This window comes from Motacilla alba, chromosome 20 (genome assembly GCF_015832195.1).
Source record: "Motacilla alba alba isolate MOTALB_02 chromosome 20, Motacilla_alba_V1.0_pri, whole genome shotgun sequence".
NCBI lineage: Eukaryota > Metazoa > Chordata > Aves > Passeriformes > Motacillidae > Motacilla > Motacilla alba.
In genome coordinates this window covers 13,134,745-13,155,710 of record NC_052035.1, presented here as the reverse complement: position 1 = coordinate 13,155,710, position 20,966 = coordinate 13,134,745, and the positions used below count along the sequence as shown (strand labels likewise).

The window sequence follows — 20,966 nt, the reverse complement described above, 5'->3', positions numbered from 1 at the left end:
GGTCCCTAAGCCCCTTCCAACCCAAACCATTCCCTGACTCTGGAAACTTTTCCCTGAGGGACTCGAGGTGCCTTGAATTCCTGACGGGCTCCTGCTTCCTCATGCTGCGAGAGCCAGGACTGCTGGAAAGCCAGGAGAAGGTGGCAGTGAAACCCTGCCCTGCTGGGACTGTGCAGGGCTGTCTTATCAAGGCTGTGCAGCTCCCCACTGTGCCACAGCCCTGCTCTCGCTGCTGCAAAAGAGGAAACAGGAGCACGGGCACAGGGCTCCGACTTCCCACTGCCGAGCTGCGACAAGCTGGTGCAGGAAGAGCAAGGAAAATCCCACTTGACGCGTCGTTTTCTTACTCCCCGTGGCCAAAAGGGCTTTTTTTGGGGTTCATTCTGCCCTCCTTTCATCTCCCGTTGTCTCAGATATTATCTTAGGTGAGAACCTTGTCTCCAAGGTGCGAGACTGGCGGGGGCAGAGCTGTCAGATGGACTTTGCTGAGGGGAGGTCCCCGCACGCGGCAGCGCCTGGGCACGGCTGTGTCCCCGTCCCTGTCCCTGTCCCCGCGGTTCCGTGTGCTGCTCCCAGCGCACAGTGACAACAATGGATGCCAACCCACGGAGCAGCACACCTGCAAAGGTACGTCTGGGTTTTAGGGTAGGGAAGGGTTCGGTGGTTGAATTCAATGGGACTCTTGGGGATGTTGGAAGTGGCAGAGATGAGACCTCTCGAGTTGTGGCTCTTCATGGCCAGAGAGACCCTGAGGGGCTGGAGCGTGTCCAGGGCAGGGAACGGAGCTGGGAAGGGGATGGAGAATGCCTGAGGGGGCTGGGAAGGGAATGGAGAATTCCTGAGGGAGCTGGAGAATTCCTGAGGGAGCTGGGAAGGGAATGGAGAATTCCTGAGGGAGCTGGGAAGGTGATGGAGAATTCCTGAGGGAGCTGGGAAGGGAATGGAGAATTCCTGAGGGAGCTGGGAAGGTGATGGAGAGTTCCTGAGGGAGCTGGGAAGGGAATGGAGAATTCCTGAGGGAGCTGGGAAGGGGCTGGAGAATTCCTGAGGGAGCTGGGAAGGGGCTCAGCCTGGAGCAAAGGAGGCTCGGGGGGACCTTGTGGCTCTGCACAGCTCCTGCCAGGAGGGGACAGGGAACAGGAACAGGGACAGGAGCAGAGGGAACGGCCTCAGGCTGGGCCAGGGAGCTCAGGGTGGGTACAGCAGGAATCCCCATGGAAAGGGGGTCAGGAATTGGGCCAGGGAGCTCAGGGTGGGCACAGCAGGAATCCCCATGGAAAGGGGTCAGGCACTGGAACTGCCCAGGGAGGTTTGGAGCGCCCATCCCTGGAGGTGTCCCAGGAATTCCTGGAGGTGGCAGTGGGTGCTCTGGGCTGGGGACAAGGTGGCACAGATGGGACTCGGTGGTCTCAGAGGTCTCTGCCAACCCCAGTTCTGTGGTTCTGTGAAGTGTTTGGGTTCCTCATCTCAGGGGGGCAGAAGGCTCCTGTACCTGATGTCCCCCTGTGCTTTTCATGGTGACAAAACCACTGACTGGGAGAAATGTTTTCTTGGTGAGGATCCTGGATAAAGCAGAATTGAAAACCAACAAATACCTGGAAATAAGCACATTTATGTAATCATAAAGATACAATGTCAAGGTTCCACCTTACTGCCGTGCTGCAGTGACATTAGAGACACAGATCTTTCTTTGTCAGCCCTGGTGCCCTCTTGCAGGACAGAATTTCTTTATGTTACATGCAAACCAGAAAACATTTTGAAACACTCTGTGTTCCTATTTTGAAAGGCTGGACCCAGTGTATAATTTTGTTACATTTATTTCTGCATCCACATTCCATCTCGACTCATTTTCTGTAGATCAGAGGCCCTGCTGCAGCTGCAGGGGTTGGAGAGTGCTGAAATCTTGATTCAAAGTCGATGCCTTGCTGTCCTGCTGACTGCAAGTCTAATAAGTGTACTGGAATTAGGATTTTCAGCGTGGATTATGATCTCAGTGTTTACTGTAAATAAACTGCCCCCTGGAAATTTAATACAAAATGTAGTGGGGGGAAAAGCTTAGTAAGAGCTCAATGAGTCATTTTTTTACACTCCGAATTTTCCATCAAGACTTGTAAAGATTAGGGGGCTACTTTTCCCATTGAGTCATCAGTAACTGAGGCAGGGTATTTGTCATCTCTGTAGAGAAGGATTTTTTATTTCTACATATACTTCCAGTTTTCTTGAGCGGATTGTCAATAAATCAGTGTAATGGTAGCAAACGGATCAACTGTTCTGCTGTGAGCACTTCAGACATGGCCAGAGCCCACCCAGTCAACTTCAGCTGAGTAATAAAACACCAAAATTACTTCTGCAGCATCATTTATGAACTCTTTATAAATCCCCTACCACCCCGGCAGTGCTGTTTATTATAATACTTGAATTATATAAAAATACAAAGGGGTTTTTTTTATTTCTCTCTGGACTCTTTGAAGCCTCAGCAGCATTGCTGTGACAGGAAATGCTCTGCAATGATCCCTGTGCCACAGCTATTGCACCTGCAGGGGGAAAGCCCCTCTGAGAGGAGTTCAGGGTGAGTTCAGCCCGGGCTGTTGTTTGGTTGTTGTTGCGTGTCCAGGGGTGGCACAGGAAGCCTTGCAGCCCTTGCTGCAACCTCAAACCCCAGGAGCTCCACGGCGGCTCCTGCAGTGCCACAGCTTTGGCTGAGGGAAAACGGGAGAGTGTTTGGATGTGCTTCAAGTGCATCTGGAGTTCCTCTCTCCTAAAATGCCTCGTTCACATCTCCCCTCCTCCCCACGGACACGGGTGTGGGGTGACAGAGATTCCGTGCCCAGGTGAGAGCCCACCTGCAGGGCTGCCCCTGCCCTGGCACCTGGAAGGAGCTGGAGCTGCTGGAGAGATCCAGAGGAGCACCAGGATGGGCAGAGGGATGGGGCAGCTCTGCTGGCACGGCTGGCATTGTTCACCTGGGCAGGAGAAGCTCTGGGGTGAGCTCAGGGTGGCCTGGAGGAGCCAAGAGCAAAAGTGGAGAGAGGATTTCCAAGGGATGGAGGGACAGCACACAGGGAATGGCTTCAAATGGACAGAGGATAGGTTTAGGTTGGATATTAGGAAAAAATCCTTCCCTGGGAGGGTGCTGAGCCCTGGCACAGGTGCCCAGAGCAGCTGGGGGTGCCCCTGGATCCCAAGGCCAGGCTGGAGCCCCCTGGGACAGTGGAGGTGTCCCTGCCTAGCAGAGGTTCATTCACGGGAACATTTAATTGCATTTGAAAGTGGTTCTGTGGCCACAAGCTGTGGGTTTGTAACTGATATTACCCCATCACTTCAAATGCTGGAGCACCCGAAAGACTCCAGGGTAGCAAATGAATGGCTCCTGCTCAGCTGCAGGACGTGTCTGAAGGGCTCAAACTGCTGCTCCTGATGTTTAAAAAATAAAAAGAAAGAAGAGAGAAACCACAAAGGCTTTGAAATGGGCTGGTTTGTGCCAGGAATTTTCTCCTCTGGACAGCAGCTGGTTTGCTCCCAGCCCAGAGGTGTAGATTTGGTTGATGAAGGTTTTCAATTCAGCATTTTCTATTCAAGATATTAAAGTCTTTTCTAGCTACAGGATTGTGGCTTTGGGAGCCAGTGTCTAATTTAATCTTGAAGTTACTGTGGAAAGAGGAAGGAAGAGGCTTTTACCAGAGAAAACCAGCGTGTACAAAGGCAAAACCAGCAAAAATTTGCCAACCCCCCAAGATATCCTGAGTCCAAAGTGGCAAAACCTGTGCACCAGCAGGAGCAGGACTCAGCTGCTGCCAAGCAAACAGCAACCAGTAACAATTCTAAATAATATTATACCTTAATAATATTCAAGGATTTTTTTAAACAGTCCAAGAAACAAACCCTTCAGCTGCAGGTCATGTTTAGCTTTCCTCCTTGGGTTTTCTGCCTCTGCAGGGCGAGGTGGTTATGCAGGGGATTTATAACCACAAAGGGATCTGTTCAGTTTTAGAGGGACTGATTAAAAGTGTATCAAAACTCACACCACTTTGAAGTTAAAAAAAAAATTAAAAACCCTAAACAAACAAACAAAAAAACCCAAACACAACAAACCAGGAGTAAAAAATGCTGCAGCAAAAATGCTTCCAAATCCAGCCCTTTTCCTGGCCCAGCCCTGCTGCCCGGGGTTTTCTGTTCAGAGCAGGGCAGGCGCTCCCTGAGGGGAGTCTGTGTGTCCTGCACACCACCAGCTGCAGCCCAGTGCCTCCCTGGAGAGAGTTCTGCCACGTAATGAGCTCCCCCCTTTCCCAGAGCCGCTTTCCTGGGGCTCCCAGCGAGCAGGAGGTGGCAGGGGCTGAGCTTTCCCTCTCCAGGCTTCCAGCCAGAGCCTCCAGAGCTGCCTGACCCACCGACAGGGCTGGGGACATCCTCCTCCTCCTCCTCCTCAGGTGATGGACTAACAGGGAAACACAGCAAAATGAAGGTCAGTATAAGTGCTGGGCTCTTTTCTCTCTGCTGCAGTTGATTTAGTGACTTTTCTGACTCTGTTTGAGAGGGTGAAATCTGCATCTGGCAGGGTCTCTTTGCAATGCGTGTGTTCAGCCGATTTGCACATCACTAAGGGAGCACGTGGTCTTAATTTTTAAAATATAATCCAAATTACCTGTTTCTCAAGAGCATCCGTGTGGCAGAGGAGGGTGAGGGTTTGTTCTGTGTGCACTGAGTAATGACAAGTTTCTTGAAAATGATCCCGAGTGACTCAGACTGGTCACTTCCACATTCTCTCGGAAAAAACGAGGTTAAGAGTTGAGCAGTGTCTTACCTCAAAAGAGATGATGGTTTTGCATCGACTCCTAGAAAATGGGTAATGGAAATGTCTCAAGAATTGAGGTCACTGTGTGATGAGGAAAATGCCAAGTAATTTCAGTCTGAGCTCTGCGAGCCTGGGAAAGCCTTTGCACTCCAGGGTAAGGACTGGCCACATCCTGCAGAGCTGCCGGGGCTCAGACAAGGAAAGGAGCGCTCATTTTTAGGAAATACTCTTTTTTCCTGCTGCGGGGGGGATGAGCGATGGATCAAACCCCTTCTGCAGTCGTTTGTCCCCGTTTTTGCCCCAGCCCAGGCTGGGCTTTGTGCAGGGCTGGGGATGCGCTCAGCGGGTCCCAGCTGAGCCCCGGCAGCTGGGCAGGGCAGGGCTGTGCTGTCACCATGTGTCCTGCGCTAATGACAGCCAAGGAGCAGGGTCCAGCTGCTGCCTGGACCTGGGGACTCACACCAGGGATCAGCCCAGCTGGAACACCCGCTCTGCCCGGAGAAACGTGACAATTGCAGTGACCCTCATTCAGCACCCTCAGTTCCTGCAATGCGCTTCATTCATCGGCTCAGGAACACCAGCTCTGCAGGGCCGTGCACAGGGCAGGGGGAGGACAAGATTTTGGGGGTGAGGACAAGATTTTGGGGGGTTAGGACAAGATATTAGGGGTGAGGACAAGATTTTGGGGGGTGAGGACAAGATTTTGGGGGGTGAGGACAAGATTTTGGGGGTGAGGACAAGATTTTAGGGGGTTAGGACAAGATTTTAGGGGGTGAGGACAAGATTTTGGGGGGTGAGGACAAGATATTAGGGGTGAGGACAAGATTTTGGGGGTGAGGACAAGATTTTGGGGATGAGGACAAGATTTTAGGGGGTGAGGACAAGATTTTACGGGGTGAGGACAAGATTTTAGGAGGTGAGGACAAGATTTTGGGGGTGAGGACAAGATTTTACGGGGTGAGGACAAGATTTTGGGGGGTGAGGACAAGATTTTGGGGGTGAGGACAAGATTTTAGGAGGTGAGGACAAGATTTTGGGGGGTGAGGACAAGATTTTGGGGGTGAGGACAAGATTTTAGGAGGTGAGGACAAGATTTTAGGGGGTGAGGACAAGATTTTGGGGGTGAGGACAAGATTTTAGGGGGTGAGGACAAGATTTTGGGGGGTGAGGACAAGATTTTAGGGGGTGAGGACAAGATTTTTGGGGGTGAGGACAAGATTTTGGGGGTGAGGACAAGATTTTAGGGGGTGAGGACAAGATTTTGGGGGCTGATCAGTGCAGGCAGAGAGCCCCAGGAAGCCGCAGCCGTGGGAGTTGTGCTGCTGCTGCTTCTTGGTGAATCAGAACCCCCACCCTGCCCTCGGCCTCTCCTCTGCTGCCACACCAGGGAGAAAGGGCACAGCACGCAGGGACGGCAGCCTGGCACCTCCAGCAGCAGGAATTCCTGGAAATTTCCAGTTCTCAATGAGAAATGTGCCCTTTGCTCCTGCCGAGCTTCCCTGGGGATGTTTTGCCTGGTTCTCTGGGGAGTGCCCAACTTGTTCAACTTTCTCTATCTGTAAAGCCACATTTAGAAATAAATGTAGTCTGGTGTAATTAAGGCACGAAAAGGTCTAAAAAAGGCAAAAAACCCTAAAGTGATGGGGTGCATGTGGGAAAAAGAAAGGTTTGAGGACCCAAGCCCCAGGAATGCTCCCCCAGGGAGTGTTGGGAGCAGCAGGAAGAGGCAGGTTATTTTCCCTTGAGCTTGGGCATGAGAGCACTCCTGGAAAAATGCTCCGAGTGGGGTGAAATCCTGGCTGCATTTGTCCCTTCTGGTGATTTTAACTCAGCCAGGATTTGATTAACTCCAGCCTGCAATTCCCACCTCTGCAGCAGTGCCCCGTGTGAAGCTGCAGGATTCGTAAGCTTCATTTTTTTAAGTGGTGCTTCTGTATTTGATCAAATTTAGAATTCAAAACCTGCTGATCAGCACCTGCTTCCACCCCCACAAAATCAATTGAAGCAAGAAAAGCAAGCCCTGATGCTCATTCCTCCTCAGAGCTCACACAAAACTTCTCTATGAGCTGAACATTTATTTTCCAAAATACACAAACAAAACAAAGAAATGCAGAAGGACCTTCTGCAGGTCACAGGAAATGCTGCACATGCAGGAGGAGAACGGTCTGAGCTTTTAAGGTAAATTCTCCTCTTTTCCTGTGGATGTTGATGTGAACCCTCTACAATTAACTGAGCAAAATTTAAGTGACTCAACTGGTCTGGGGTTCAAAGGGAATTCTCAGGGAAGCCTGTTCCCAGCTAATGGATGATGGAGAATGTTTATTTCTGCAGCTTTGCTGGGAGGTGAAGAGATTAACTGGAAGCTGCTCTGTAAACATGTCAGAGGTGTCTCTGATGTATGAGCAGAGCTGTTTAGCAAACACAACCCTGTATCTCTTCCTCCTCGAATATTTTAAGTCCCACTTTCCTGCAGTAAAAGAGCTCACTCGTTTATTGATGTGCAACGTGAGAAACATTTCTGTCACTGCACAAAAACTCCCAGGATTAAACTCTTTATGGACATGATCTCAACAGGGGTTTTTAAGAAGCAAACTGAAGATAATGAATGAGAAATATCTTTTTTTATCTGAAATGCTGTGAAATAGTGCAGTACCCCTTCACATGAAATAATACAGGGGTAGCAAGTTGAGATTTCCAAATGCAAATTGAGTGGGATGGGGGCACAGAGAAATTCTTTTGTGAGGCTTGTGGGCAAGATGCTCAAATCATCACGTGCTGTACGACCCTGTGTTCACTTGGATTTTTCCAGCAATGTCTGTATATATTTAATAATGGTATTTTATATATTTAATAATGGTATTTTATATATTTAATAATGGTATCTTATATATTTAATAATGGTATTTCATATATTTAATAATGGTATTTTTTCTGTTGCACGAAGATCAGGCTTGGGATAGGAGAGACATCAGGAGATTTCAGTAACAGTGGGATGTTTCATCCTTAGCATAAATATCTATTGTGTACACAGAGCACAGATGTCACTCTGAGGGTATAAAATTTTACATTCTAGAACTGGGCACTGATCAGCTTTACTGCCCTTAATTACAATTTCTCCATTAATAAACATGAGGGAGCAGCTTTCATTCCTATGACTCCCAAGGGCTGCCAAGGCTTTGTAGAGGGACCAGGGCTGGAGAAGGATCTGCAAACAACAAAGATGTGAGAAGTCCAGTCTGGGAGGGGAATTCCTCTCTCCACATCTGAGGCAGCTCCAACAAAGGAGGTGCACTTCCAGCTGGATGAGACCTTTTGGAGTGAAGCTGCTCCAGAGACCCTGCACTGTCAATCCCCCCAGTGTGGGACACACCTGCTTTGCCCTGGGGTGGCTCTGGGGTCCCAGTGCCTCGGGAGGGGCTGCAGGGGACACTTTTTTTGTCTTTTCCTTGTCTGTGCTTTGTCACCAGCTTGTTCAAACCCACTCAGTGACAGCAGAGCCCCAGCATTGCCCTCAAGGTGCTTTTTGTGGGGCTTTTAGGATGTTCTGTGTCTTGGGAGATGTTTTGCAAGGCTGATGAGGATGAGGCAGCAAGCAAAGAAGGAAAATCACTCGGACCTCACCTGTGCTGCTTTAGTGCTTTTTACACGTTGGGTATTTAAGGACACAACACACAAAGCCCCAGAGAACACCGCCCAGCCAGAGCTCTGCGGGCTGACAGGAACAATGCATCTCCCAGTGCCCCCAGCACAGCCCCTGCTCCGAGCAGCCCGGAGGGCTCGGGGAGCCGGGAATGCAGGCTTGTTTAGGGGCAGGGCAGGGATGCCTGGGCTCACAGCAGAGGAGGGGGCTGCCACGGTGATGCCTCACACACCTCGGGGAGCTGGGGGAGCAGGCAGGGCTGGGCTCTGACACACAGCCTGCCCTGCAGATAACCCTGCCCAGGGCCCTGCACACGGGGTGGCAGCGAGCAGCAGCTCCTGCAGCTCCTGCTGGGCTGCTGAAATACTGTGCACCTTGCTGAAATGCTCTGCACCTTGCTGAAGCAGTCTGAACCTTGCTGAAATACTGTGCATTTTGCTGAAATACTCTGCATTTTGATGAAATAGTCTGTACCTTGCTGAGATACTGAAATCCGACAGGGGATGGCAAAGACATGCTGTCCGACTCCACAGTATTGAGGGCTTGTCCTGAAACTCGGAATTTAATTAAGCCCTGCCTTAGCTGGAAAACCTTTGGGGTTTGTTTTTTTTGGGGGTTTTTTTTCTAGGAGCTCCACTGAGCCTGCATGTGTGAGGTCTGACAATCAGTTCAGTCATGTTCTGCAGACTGGAGTTTAGGGCTTGTTTCCATCACTTCTCTGATCAAAGTCTTCATTTTTCCCTTCCAGCTCTCTGGATGGGATATGAGATGATCCAGGAACAGATCTGTCCTCTAGCTAGGCCAGGTTCCCCAGAGTGCCCTGTGATTTGAGCCATTAATTAATCTCCTGCTTGGCCTGATTTGGGATGATTCTAGAGGTTCCTGGGTTTGTGCTGACCGCAGATGTGAGTTCCAGAAATGCAAAATCTGAGCCACCGTGCTCTGCCTCAGCCTGGCCTCTGCCTGGGGACACTTGCCCATCTTTACTGGCCCAACCAAAGGAACGTGTGCTGTGCCTCGAGCAGGGACCCCTCTGATGGAAAGCTTTGTGTCTCTGGTTATAAAATTAGGCTCAGCAGCATCTTGAGTGTGCTGTTTCCACAGGAAAACGTCAATATTTAGATGCCTTTTAAAACCACAGTGTGAACCAAAGGTTCCTCTCAGCTCTGTGGGTGCAAGTAGGAAGGGCAGCCTTGCTGTGTGTGCCCCAGGCAGGCTCAGACCCTGAGCCCAGCCTTCCTGGCCCTCCACCTGTTTCCTGCGTGCACCTGGATAAGGCTCTTCACGTTGGAAAAGGGGCAGAGTTTTCCTCAGGGCTGAAGAAGGGGGTCTGTCCTTCAGAAATGTATCACAGACCCTGAGCCCAGCCGTCCTGGCCCTTCATCCATTTCCTGCGTGCGCCTGGATAAGGCTCTTCACCTTGGAAAAGGGGCAGAGTTTTCCTCTGCCCGCCCTCCTCAGGGCTGAAGAAGAGGGTCTGTCCTTCAGAAGTGTGTCTGTGCAGCATCCAGCCCAAGGAGCCAGCAGTGCTGATGAATAACAGGAAAAGTTGGCTGTTCTCCTTTTTTTGTCAGCACAGAGCCCAGGCCTGGCCCAGGGGGGATTCCTGGGGACCTGACTCCAACATTTGGCATTGTCCCAGTCTAAACTGGGCTCCCATGTTCAAGGCAAGAGCCAGGCTGGACCAGGAGGCCGAGGGGGCCTCTGTCCCCCCTGGCAGCTGCCCTTGTCCCACAAAAAGCCATTGTTCACAAAACGCCTGCAGCCAACAGCGGGCCCTTGTCGCCAGCTGAGCTGACAAATTTGAGTTCTTGGGCTGCAGCTTCAGGCCAGCTGCTGCCCCACAGCAAATGCTCTGCACAAAAATACAAGGCATCACGTTTCCTATTTGGGTGCTATCTCTCTGGACATTACTTGCACTTTCTGATAAGAAATTCATGCTGAGGCACAGCCAGTGTCCCACTGACTGGGGAGCAGACAGTCCATTTTAAAGCTGAAAGCAAAATCTCTCTTGTACTGAAAAAAAACCCTAAAAAATGACATCTACAGCTTTCTCTGCCCTTTGCAAAAATGCCTCGGGTGACTAAAGCTACCCGCTGGCTCTGGCTGCCCCTGGATCCCTGGCAGTGCCCAAGGCCAGGCTGGACAGGGCTTGGAGCAAGCTGGGACAGTGGAAGGTGTCCCTGCCAGGGCAGGGGGTGGGATGAGATGATGTTTAAGGTCCCTTCCCACCCAAAGCATTCCACGATTCTGTGATCTTGTAATGAGTAATTATGAGATGAAGAATTCACAGAATGACAATGGGAAAACCACCCATTTTTCATATAGGGATCACAGAATCATGAGGGTTGGAAAGGACCTCTGGAGATCACCGAGTCCAACCCCACTGCCAAGGCAGGGTGACCTGGAGCAGGGGGCAGGAATGCATCCAGGTGGGTTTAGGGTGTCTCCAGAGAGGGAGATCCACACCCTCCCTGGGCAGCTCTTCCAGGGCTCTCATGGAAAGAGGATCTTCCTCATTTTGAGGTGGAACTTCTTGTGTTTTAGCTTACTAGTCCAATATATCTAATACAATAAATCTAAATAATTAAGATTAGCAATGCTCTTCAAAAGCCTCAAGCAGGAAAAGGTGATGAGGAAATCCATCACAGTAATCCTATTATTACCTATTTCTTTATTGCACTGAACGTAGTGGACACAAAGTATGGGAATAAATCACATGGACTCCATTTTCTTCACGGTGGAATAAGCCCCTTCTTTATTCCCAGAACTCCTTTTTATGCAGTTTTACAGACCTCGTGTGACTCCAATTGGTCAGCAGCTTTCTTGCCAATCACTTTAGTGATCAGTAACAAGTTGTTATTCTCTATTGGTCACTCAAACCCCGGGGTGGACGTGCAGGGAAAGTTGTTTGTGAGAAACAGTTTTCATTTTTCTCTGAGGTGTAAAACCAGTTCGTACAGGTGCTGGTTGTTTTTCACCCAGGAGTAGATTGTTACGCTAACAAATGCTCCCACCAGGATTGCTCTACATGGCAGCTTGCAAAGTGCCAGCTCGCCTTAGAAGAAACGACAGGCCAGCCAGAGCAGGCCCGACTTTATGAAGCCTTTCCTTCTGATTTTCCCCCCTTACTGCAGCGACAAAGTGCCACATTTAACTGTGCCACCAGTGCTGGAGAGAGGCTGTTCCACGTGCAAAGGGGTGGGTGAATCCAACCGGGATCCAGGCGGAAAGGATCCCAGCAGGGTGGGAACACCGAGGCGGCAGCGAGGAGCCTGGCGCGGGTGTGACAATGTGACAATGTGACAATGTGTGGGTGTGCTTCGTGTCCCCAGCACAGCCTGGCCAAGGCTCTCTACGACAACAAGGCCGAGTGCTCGGACGAGCTGGCGTTCCGCCGCGGGGACATCGTGACGGTGCTGGAGCAGCACGTGGCGGGCAGCGAGGGCTGGTGGCGGTGCTCCCTGCACGGCCACCACGGCCTGGCCCCCGCCAACCGCCTGCAGCTCCTGCCGCCCTCCCCAGCCCACGGCATCTACCAGGTGCCCTCCGTGCCCTCCGTGCCCAAGGCCACGGCGCCCTCGGCCACCTACGAGAAGATGGAGGGCTGGGTTCAGCCCCAGGCCGTGTACCAGGTGCCAGCCCTGGCGGCGCAGCTGCTCAGCGAGAGGACCAAGCGCTCCACGCAGCAGGTGAGCTCTGAAAAACCAGATGCCGTCGCTAAAACGGTGGCTGGGAGTGGGGAAATAAGGAAGCTTGAGATTTTCGCTGGAGTTTGCAACAGAAGAGTGATGGTGTTTAGGAAACTCCCATCAGTTTATAGGATGGGGTGAGAAATGCTGCTCTGGGCGACAGATGTACAAATATATGTATCATATATTTATATATGTATCAGTCTCTATATTCTGTACTCCCTCAGCTTTCTGACAGTTTAAAGCAGCTGTAAAACAGGGCAGGAAGTAAAGAATATACCATTTGTTTGGGAGAATCTATAAATTATTTCCAAAGTTAAAATAACAAGACACAGAACTTTCTCCAGCAGCCATCCAGAGCCCTCTGGGCACATGTGGAGTCTTTGCATCCATCTGCACAGGAACATGATTCATAATTTTTAAAAAACCACCCTTTGGTGTGTGATTTCTGCGTTTGGTCTGGTTTTACTGTCTCCAGCAGCTCAGCAAGCTCAGAATGCTGCTGCCTGTCTCTTGTGCTGTCACTAGGCTTGCACCAAGCAGCAGCCCCTGCCAGACGTACAGAAGGACACAAAGTTTTGTTGCGTGCCCTCAAACAGTTTCTCTCCCAGCCCGTTTTTGCTGCTGCTGAGATGCTGACCAAGGTGTACAAGAGGAAAGTTGCCACCAGTTCCCCCAGTTACAGAGGAGAACAAACTGGTTTTCCAGGGTTTCATTACAGCTCCCTGGCCTGGCTCTTCTTTCTCCCAGCTCCTCGTGTTTGACTTTCAAACATACATGGAACACGCAATTTGATTACATCTCACTGGTTTTTTGAGATAAAAACCTTGTGCTTTCTTCAGGAAAAAATGAGTGGGGAATGTTTCATAATGAAAGGGAAATAGAGCAGGTGGGGACAGAGTTCAAGTGCGAGGTTTTGTTCAGCTCTGTGAGCTCTCCAGCCCTGGGTGGCTCTTTATTCTGTGTACGGAAATCACATTTGAAATTCTAATTGAAAAAGGAAAAGGAAGAAAATCCAGCTATATAGTGTTTTAGGCTGATTTAATGATGGTTTGATTTATGGGGCTCATTAAGCCACCTTGCCTCCTGCTGTGTGGAAGGCCAGTCATGGAAACCTCCTCGCTGCTTCCTGCTGGGTGCCAGGTGGGTGCTGGAAAACAACAAACTCAGGGCATCCCTGGTGACCAAAGCCTCATTTTCAGCTCTGCAGCTGCAGTGCACAACCATGGCTCAAACTCAAACCGAGTACAGCTACGAGAGGCTCTTCTGCACTTGCTGTCATCTGATTTCACCACATTCCTGACCCTAAAGGAGCCACTGGCAAACTGAATCAGAGATTGGCATCCATTTTCCATGTTGTGCCAGCAAATCAGGTGGAAAATGTCATCTCTTCATTATGTGGATGAATGGTCTGGCAGAGCAGCTCCTTGGCTCTCCCTGCCTCATTTCTTGAATTTATCCACCTAGGCTGTGCCTGGTCTAAGAATGAAAAAGAATGAAGAATGAAAAAGAAATGTCCCAGCCTCTGAGGGTTATCCAGAAGTTGAGAGTGGGGCTGCCTGTGGCACCGTGTCCCAGCTGTCCCCACACCAGCTGCACCATGGTGGTCACAAGCTGTCCCCAAGGCAGGGGAGCTCAGGGAGCACAGAACAATCCAGACCATCCCGCAGAGATCCTGTGGCACAGCTGGCAAAGCTCCTGCCATACTCAGCTGTCCTGTGAGCAGCTGGGAAAAGCCACTGTGAGTCTTTGAGGGAGCTGATTGAAAGCAGTGAAACAAGAACAAATCCCTCAGAGCCTGGGTGTTTTCACCCCACAGAGAAACCTCCTTGCTTCTGCCTCACACCCAGGGCACCTTCTGTTTCTACTGCCACTGGCAGGGCTTCCAAAAGTACCAAGACGTGATATCCAGTGAGTTTCCCTTCTGCTGGATTCTCAGATTTGTCCATCTGGAAGCAGACCTGGTCTAAGGATGGCTTTTATCTTTTACCCTCGGGGAAGTTGTGCCTCTGTTTGCAAGGAAGATGCTCCTATTCAGGCACAGGTTGCCCGGGATTCCCCATCCCTGGAGGAGTTCCAGGCCACACTGGAGGGGCTTTGGAGCAGCCTGGGACAGTGGAAGATGTTCCTGCCCTCTGCAGGGGGTAGGAGGGATGGTCTTGCAGATCCCTCCCAACCAAAGCATTCTGTGATGATTCTGTGATTCTCTGTCACAGCACTAAGGGGATTTGTCTTCACTCCTCGTTCCCTGTTTCCAGATGAGAGCTGAACCAGGCAGAGTGAAGCTGCACTCTTCCTCCCCTACCATATTTCCCCTCCATTCAGCTGCAGCAGGACTTGCACAATGGGAATCACTCCCTCCAGTTTAAAGTTTAGAATTTCCTGTAACATCTCACCCCAGCAGTGTCTCTGGAGGTCAGTGGTGCCCATTTATAAATTAGCTGAGGGCAGCCAGGCTAAAGGTGGGCTGGATGAACAAAATTCCATCTTTTGGTGGTTGATTCTAAAATAGAAAAGTCCTAACCCAGCATTCATATTTTGTGACATTGATTGTCCCACAGATCTGGTCATGGCTGCTCACATCATGTTTTAATCAAACAGAAGAATCTGACTATAGAGATATCATTCCCTGTTTATGGAGCTGGACAGGACAGCACGGTTTAATCCTTCCAAATGAGTCATTTGTTCATAACTACAGAATAATGCTCAGCCTGCACTTTGCTGCTGCTCTGACATTAAATTGGCTTGACCCAATGACTGTGGGCTTGGAGAAGTCGAAATTTCCCCACTTCCTTTTTTAAGTGGTTCTGCTTTCGGGCAGTTTAAAGGTTTAAGCGATAACTGCAGCTGGATTTTCTCCAAATCTTTTCTGCCCTGTGGTTAGTGAGGCAGATTATCTTTGTGCCAGGTCAGATCTTATCTAAACTGTACCAGAAATGCTGGTAAAGGAGAATTATTTGAGAATGAACATGCTATTGCTCATAAGGCCAGTTCCTGTCTCCCAGTGAAGAGCTGAAGGTTTTATCACTTAAGAGTGATTACTCCAACAGTGGATTTTTCAGCTGAATGACTTTTCAAAGCTTCCTGCTGATGCAGTTTTATTATTAATATTATTTTTTCTCCCCTCCAAGCACCTGTTTACCCTCCCCAGAGCCTGCCGGGCTTCAGCCCCAAACATCAGGGGTGAGGTATATGATGTCCCCTCCTCACAGCACCAGGCCCTGCTCTCACAGGTGAGTCCTGCCCCTCCCTGCCACCCTGCAGCACCTCAGAGCACATCTGCAGGTCAATTCCACTGTCACACCATTTGCTTTTGGTAAAATTGGGAAGAAAATAATATATTTTTATCTCCAAAACCTCAGTTCTGCAGAGTTTCTTAGACAGTTAGAGCAATGTGTTTTAAATCTGGTGCATTTCTAATAAACATTTCCATTTTTTCTATCAGTAAGGCATTTCTCCATTGATTCTGAGGCAGAGAGGTTGACACTGATACAGAAAATCCAGTAAGACATCAGTAGTGTCATCCTCTCTGCCTTGGAATTAAAATAGAAATAGAAAAAAAGAAATAGAAAAATGGGAGTGTTTATTAGAAATGCCCCAGATTTAAGACACATTGCTCTGAATTTCTAAGAAACTCTGGAGAACTGAGGTTTTGAGCTAAAAAGAGATGATTTTCTTCCCGATTTACAGAAAGCAAATAGGGTGACAGGAGAATTGACCCATCACCCTCTCTGCCTCAGAATCCGTGAGGAAATGTGGTGGTGTCATTTGGTGGGGGTGATTTGGGGATGTTTAGAGAAGAATCACGAGTGCATGTCCAGCAAGAAATTAAATGTCACCCCACCACCCTTCTCCTGGGAAAAACACACCCTGGGCTTGGTCACATCACCGTGACGTGTCCTGTTACACAATCCTGTCCCTGGAGCTGTCCCACTCCCCTGGGCTCAGTGAATGTCACATTTCCTCCACCTCTGAGGATGGGCAAGGCACCAGCCCCAGCCTGTCCTGTCACCTCCCACACCAAGGTGTGAGTGGCACTGTCCTGTCACCTCCCACACCAAGGTGTGAGTGGCACCGGAGCAGTCCAGGGACCTCCCCACCCCCTGCTGCTCCCTGGCCGTGCAGGCTTGAGCCCAGTCCATCATTATCCACAGATTGCCTGGGTGATCCCTGCTCAGCCCCAAACCCACCCAGGTATGGCCCAAAGCCTCTGATCCCACTCAAGGCCCCAGTGGGCTCTAAAAAGGATCAAAATAAACCTTTTTTTTTCCCCTTTGAGCAGAGTGTTGCCACTCCCCCCAGCACACGGAAGGGCTCTGTGCTGGGCAGATCCACTGAGAGCTTCCAGGCAGAGCAGAAGCAGCTTTACAACATCCCATCCAGGGCAGAAAAAGGAGGAGCTAGCAGCCAGGACTCACCAGCAGGCAATGTAAGTAAGGCTTGGTGGGCACAGAATCATCTGTCACTCCTGGCATGCCTGGCTTGGAGCAGGGACAGGTTTCCCACCTCTTCCCCACTGTTTCTTACACAACAATTGTTCCTGAATGTCCCTTTCCCAGCTTAGGCTCCAGCTGTACACACAAATATCTGTATCAAGCAAAAATTCAATTCATTGGAGGTGTCTGAGCAGAGTCAGCGGTGTCTGGTGGTGATTTATTGCTTGAAAGGGTGTGCATGTGAGTGGGGGAAAAAATCAAACATCTACAGATTTCACTGGCTGGGGACTCTGCTGTGGGATCTAATCACCTGGGCTCCAAATGGTTTACCTTTTATACATGCAGCTTGTGCATGTTAGAAAATGAAAAATACAGGCAGCCTTTCCGTGGTGCCGATCCATCGACGTCAGTGGAGTTGCACGCATTTGTGTGCTCTGAGAATTCAGTTCTGCTTCTCGTTCTCGTTTAAAAAGATGGTTTATGAACCCTCTGTGCTCTGTTGCAGTTATATGACGTCCCTCCCAAAAGAGAGCTCGATGACTCAGAAAATAAATCTCAGAAGAAGCGCTGGGGCCATTACAACACCTTGCCAAACCCTCGGAAGTCCGAATGGATTTACGATATTCCGGTATCCCCTGAAAACTCCGGATTCAAACCCAACCCTCCTGGGCCGTGCGTGGAGAAGCAGGTGCTGTATGACATTCCCCCAGCCAGGTACAAGGCTGCAGCCGCAGCCACTGAAGCCAAGGCTGGGAATCCCCAGCTGTACGACATTCCACCGGCCCAGCGGAAATTAACGCTTCCAGAAATCCCCCTTTACGACGTTCCGCCCTCACGGGACGGGCTCCTCCTGCCACAGAACGGCACCTCTGAGCTGCCCCCGAGGCTCCTGGCTGCCAAGGCTGAGAGTAAGGTCTCTGAGGAGAACGTTTACGATATTCCCAAAGGTTTGCCCAGTGCTGGGCACTCCAAGAAAGAGATGGAGAACAACGGTGATGGCTCCAGAGACCAAGCACACGGTGCTTCTCCACAGCTCTCTAGGGATGCCAAGTCAGAAAACGACAGTTTGTGTGTCTCTAGTGTGGACAGCAGAAGCAGCACTCTCTCCTCATCCTCCTGCTCTTCTGCTGAGTCGTTTCCCACTCTGTCACCATCACCAGAGCCTGTCCAAGAAATCAAACTGGAGCTGGAAGCAGCCATCGAGACCCTGACTCGGCTGCAGCACGGCGTGTCCAGCTCCATCGCCAGTTTAATGATCTTTGTGAGCAGCAAGTGGAGATTGCAGGAGCACCTGGAGAAAAGCCTGGAGGAGATCCACAGAGCAGTGGACCACATAAAGGTGTCACTGGGAGAGTTCCTGGCCTTTGCTCAAGCCCTGAAGGGAAACGCCTCCAACCTCACGGATAACAACCTGCAGGCCAGAATTAAAAAACAGCTGGAAATCCTCACGAACTCCTACAAAATACTGACAGAAACGAGAGAAGCTCTCAACAGCTGCAGCTGGTCCCTGGAGGCTTTGGTGCTCAGGAAGCCCCAGAACAACCCTGATGACCTGGATCGCTTCGTTATGGTGGCCAGGACAATTCCAGATGATATCAAGAGGTTTGTGTCCATCATCATCGCCAACGGGAAGCTGCTCTTCAGGAAGAACGAGAAGGAGCAAGAAAAGAAGCAACCAAAAGTGAACCCGGAATGCAAAATGGCAAAACAAATGCCAGTAGTGCCACGAAGAGTAGAAATGGAGTCGCTCCAGAGAAATGCTCCTGAGAAATCCAGCCAAAGCCAGGTCCCTGTGCAGAAACCAGAAGAGAATTGCAGTGAGGATTGTGATTATGTCCAGTTACAGGTCAGTGGCACTGGGGTTTGCTCTCTGAGCTCCTCACCTTTGCGGATGTTGGGCTGTTAACTCTCAGCACTATTTTACCTTGCAGTGCCTCATTCAGTTTGCCCTACATCCCACCTTCCAGACTTTACCAGATCCAGGATTTTGTGACAGTGCTGCATGGCACGTGTACAGTGAGCAGTAATTTTAACCAAATGTTTTGTTTTTTAAAAATAAAACATTTTTTATCATTCTTGCCAGCTTAAATTAATTTGGGAAGTAGGTTTCATTGGAAGTTAGCAATACCTTACTTCTCTTTTCCCTCACAGTTCTCTTCCTGCCACTGCAGTGTGTTTGGCACGACAAGAGATGTTCCTTCCTAACTTGAAGTGTCATGGAAATCCTGTCTGCATAGAAATTAAACTCTATGAAATTTTAACATTTATTTGTTAAATAAATAATTCTGGATGATTGTTAGAATCTCCTTAAAATCACTAAAATATCTACTAAGAATATCTCCCTTAGTTTCCCAAAGAAATGCTGATTGTCCTTAAAATTTAGGGAATGTTACACTGAAATGTTTTGTTAATGTTGGTTTCAGTCTCAGATCTTGCAGGATCAGGCACTACATTTTTAGGAGGAAAAAACCAACAGCTCCTTCTAATAAACCCCTCATTTCTATTTGCAAGGCTACAGAACAAGTTGTTGTTTCCTCATGAAATAAGAGAAAACTACATTTATATTTAAATACTTTACGTAGTTGTTTCAACTTTGCTTTCATTTTAATTGGTAACAGGCACAGAAAGTCATTTCAGGTAAAGGAGTGGCAAAGAAGAGTACAGAGTCAAACCCAAAGGTATTTCTGACTCTGAAAATGTTATTTAAGAGGGCTTTTAGTCCCTGATTTCTGTGTTTGCTAAAACTCAGTAATTTGCATTCAGACACACATCTCTATACATAGAGACCTATCTGCTTCTCAGAGATCATCTTCCCAGAATTACTGCTGAAAACCTGTGAAGAACACTTATTTTCCTCAATCAAACAACTCCAGTTTAAAGTCATACAGTTTCTTTTATTGCCTTTCAGCATCACTTGAGATGAGGCTGGGAGAATCAGTATTTCAAAGTATCTCGTCGTGCACTGGCACAAAATTGGCTCTTGTTTCGTGCATTTTAATCATTCATAATCCTGATTAAGTCCATTAAAGATCAATGTTTTCTATTATTTGAAAGCTTCAAGGCCAGACTGTGTAAAGGATTGATGTTCAGCTGCAGCACTTTGTGTGCTATCCAATATTAAAACCGTATTTAGGGCAGAAAAAGCAAGCAGGAGAATCTCCAACACTTATGGAAAGAGAAATTACTGTAAAGGCTCCGGGGTGTGGCTGGAGACCACAAAAATTCAGGGTAGAGCAGCCAAAGAAACAACCAGCATGTGACACCAGGCTGAATCTACTTCTGTTTTAACCCTTTCTGCAGGTTTTGCCATGCGCAAAAAAGACTGAAAATGCCAGGAAAATCCCCCTCCCCGAGCACTGCAGGCTGTGCTTCGCCGCCCTGCACAAGGCCATCGGCGTGTTCACCGCCAGCCTCGGCAGCCAGCAGCCCCCCGAAATCTTCATCTCCCACAGCAAACTCATCATCATGGTGGGCCAGAGGCTGGTGGATTCCCTGTGCCAGGAGTCCCAGGAGAGGGAGGCCCGGAGCGACGTCCTGCACTGCAGCAGCCGCTTCTGCAGCCTCCTCAAGAGCCTGGCCCTGGCCACCAAAAGCGCAGCCCTCAAATTCCCCAACGCCGAGGCCAGCAGGGAGCTGCGGGAGCAGGCGGAGCAGCTGGCCAAGTACACGCAGCAGTTCCGAGCCATGATGGACTGAGGGACCCGCTGCTCCTCGGGGCACCAGGGCACGCTCACAACTCCCGCCAGGAACTCCCTGGGTGCACTGCTGGCACGTGAAGATCCCCACACTCAGAACTCCCGCCAGGAACTCCCTGGGTGCTGGTTCAGGTGAAAATCCCCACTCAGAATTCCCACCAGGAACTCCCTGAGTGCACTGGTAGCCGATGAAGATCCCCACTCAGAACTCCCGCCAGGAACTCCCTGGGTGCTGGTTCAGGTGAAAATCCCCACTCAGAATTCCCACCAGGAACTCCCTGGTAGCAGGAGAAGATCCCCACACTCAGAATTCCCTCCAGGAACTCCCTGGTAGCAGGAGAAGATCCCCACACTCAGAATTCCCACCAGGAACTCCCTGGTAGCAGGAGAAGATCCCCACACTCAGAATTCCCACCAGGAACTCCCTGGTAGCAGGAGAAGATCCCCACACTCAGAATTCCCACCAGGAACTCCCTGGGTGCCAGTGCAGGTGAAGATCTCCCCATTCAGAATTCCCTCCAAGAATTCTCCGGGTGCAGTGCAGGCAAAGATTCCCCCTCAGAATTCCCACCAGGAATTCCCTGGGTGCCAGTGCAGGTGCAGATCCCCCCACTCAGAGCTCCCACCAGGAATTCCCTGGTAGCAGATTAAGATCCCCCCTCAGAATTCCCTCCAGGAATTCCCTGGGTCCACTGTTAGCAGATTAAGATC

At 49.8% G+C, this 20,966-nt stretch overlaps 1 protein-coding gene across 2 annotated transcripts; it reads left to right on the top strand.

The window, feature by feature from the left end:
- Positions 1-546: 546 nt before the first annotated feature.
- Positions 547-20,426, top strand: CASS4 (Cas scaffold protein family member 4). Of its 2 annotated transcripts, none has more exons than XM_038158767.1 (6): positions 547-627; positions 11,768-12,124; positions 15,256-15,357; positions 16,407-16,553; positions 17,066-18,406; positions 19,861-20,426. In XM_038158767.1, the coding sequence occupies exons 1-6, from the start codon at positions 592-594 to the stop codon at positions 20,254-20,256; spliced, it is 2,379 nt and encodes a 792-aa protein (XP_038014695.1). In that variant the 5' UTR covers positions 547-591; the 3' UTR covers positions 20,257-20,426. The 2 variants fall into 2 exon arrangements, with proteins under 2 accessions (XP_038014695.1, XP_038014696.1); XM_038158768.1 differs by lacking the exon at positions 547-627 and adding an exon at positions 3,137-4,462.
- The last annotated feature ends 540 nt before the right edge of the window (positions 20,427-20,966 follow it).

Bases quoted from the DNA above. Each gene is read 5' to 3' on its own strand.
- CASS4 (XM_038158767.1), top strand. From the start codon at position 592: ATGGATGCCAACCCACGGAGCAGCACACCTGCAAAG. The intron at 12,125-15,255 runs GTGAGCTCTGAA...CTCCCCTCCAAG, and splicing joins CCAAGCGCTCCACGCAGCAG to CACCTGTTTACCCTCCCCAG. The intron at 16,554-17,065 runs GTAAGTAAGGCT...GCTCTGTTGCAG, and splicing joins AGGACTCACCAGCAGGCAAT to TTATATGACGTCCCTCCCAA.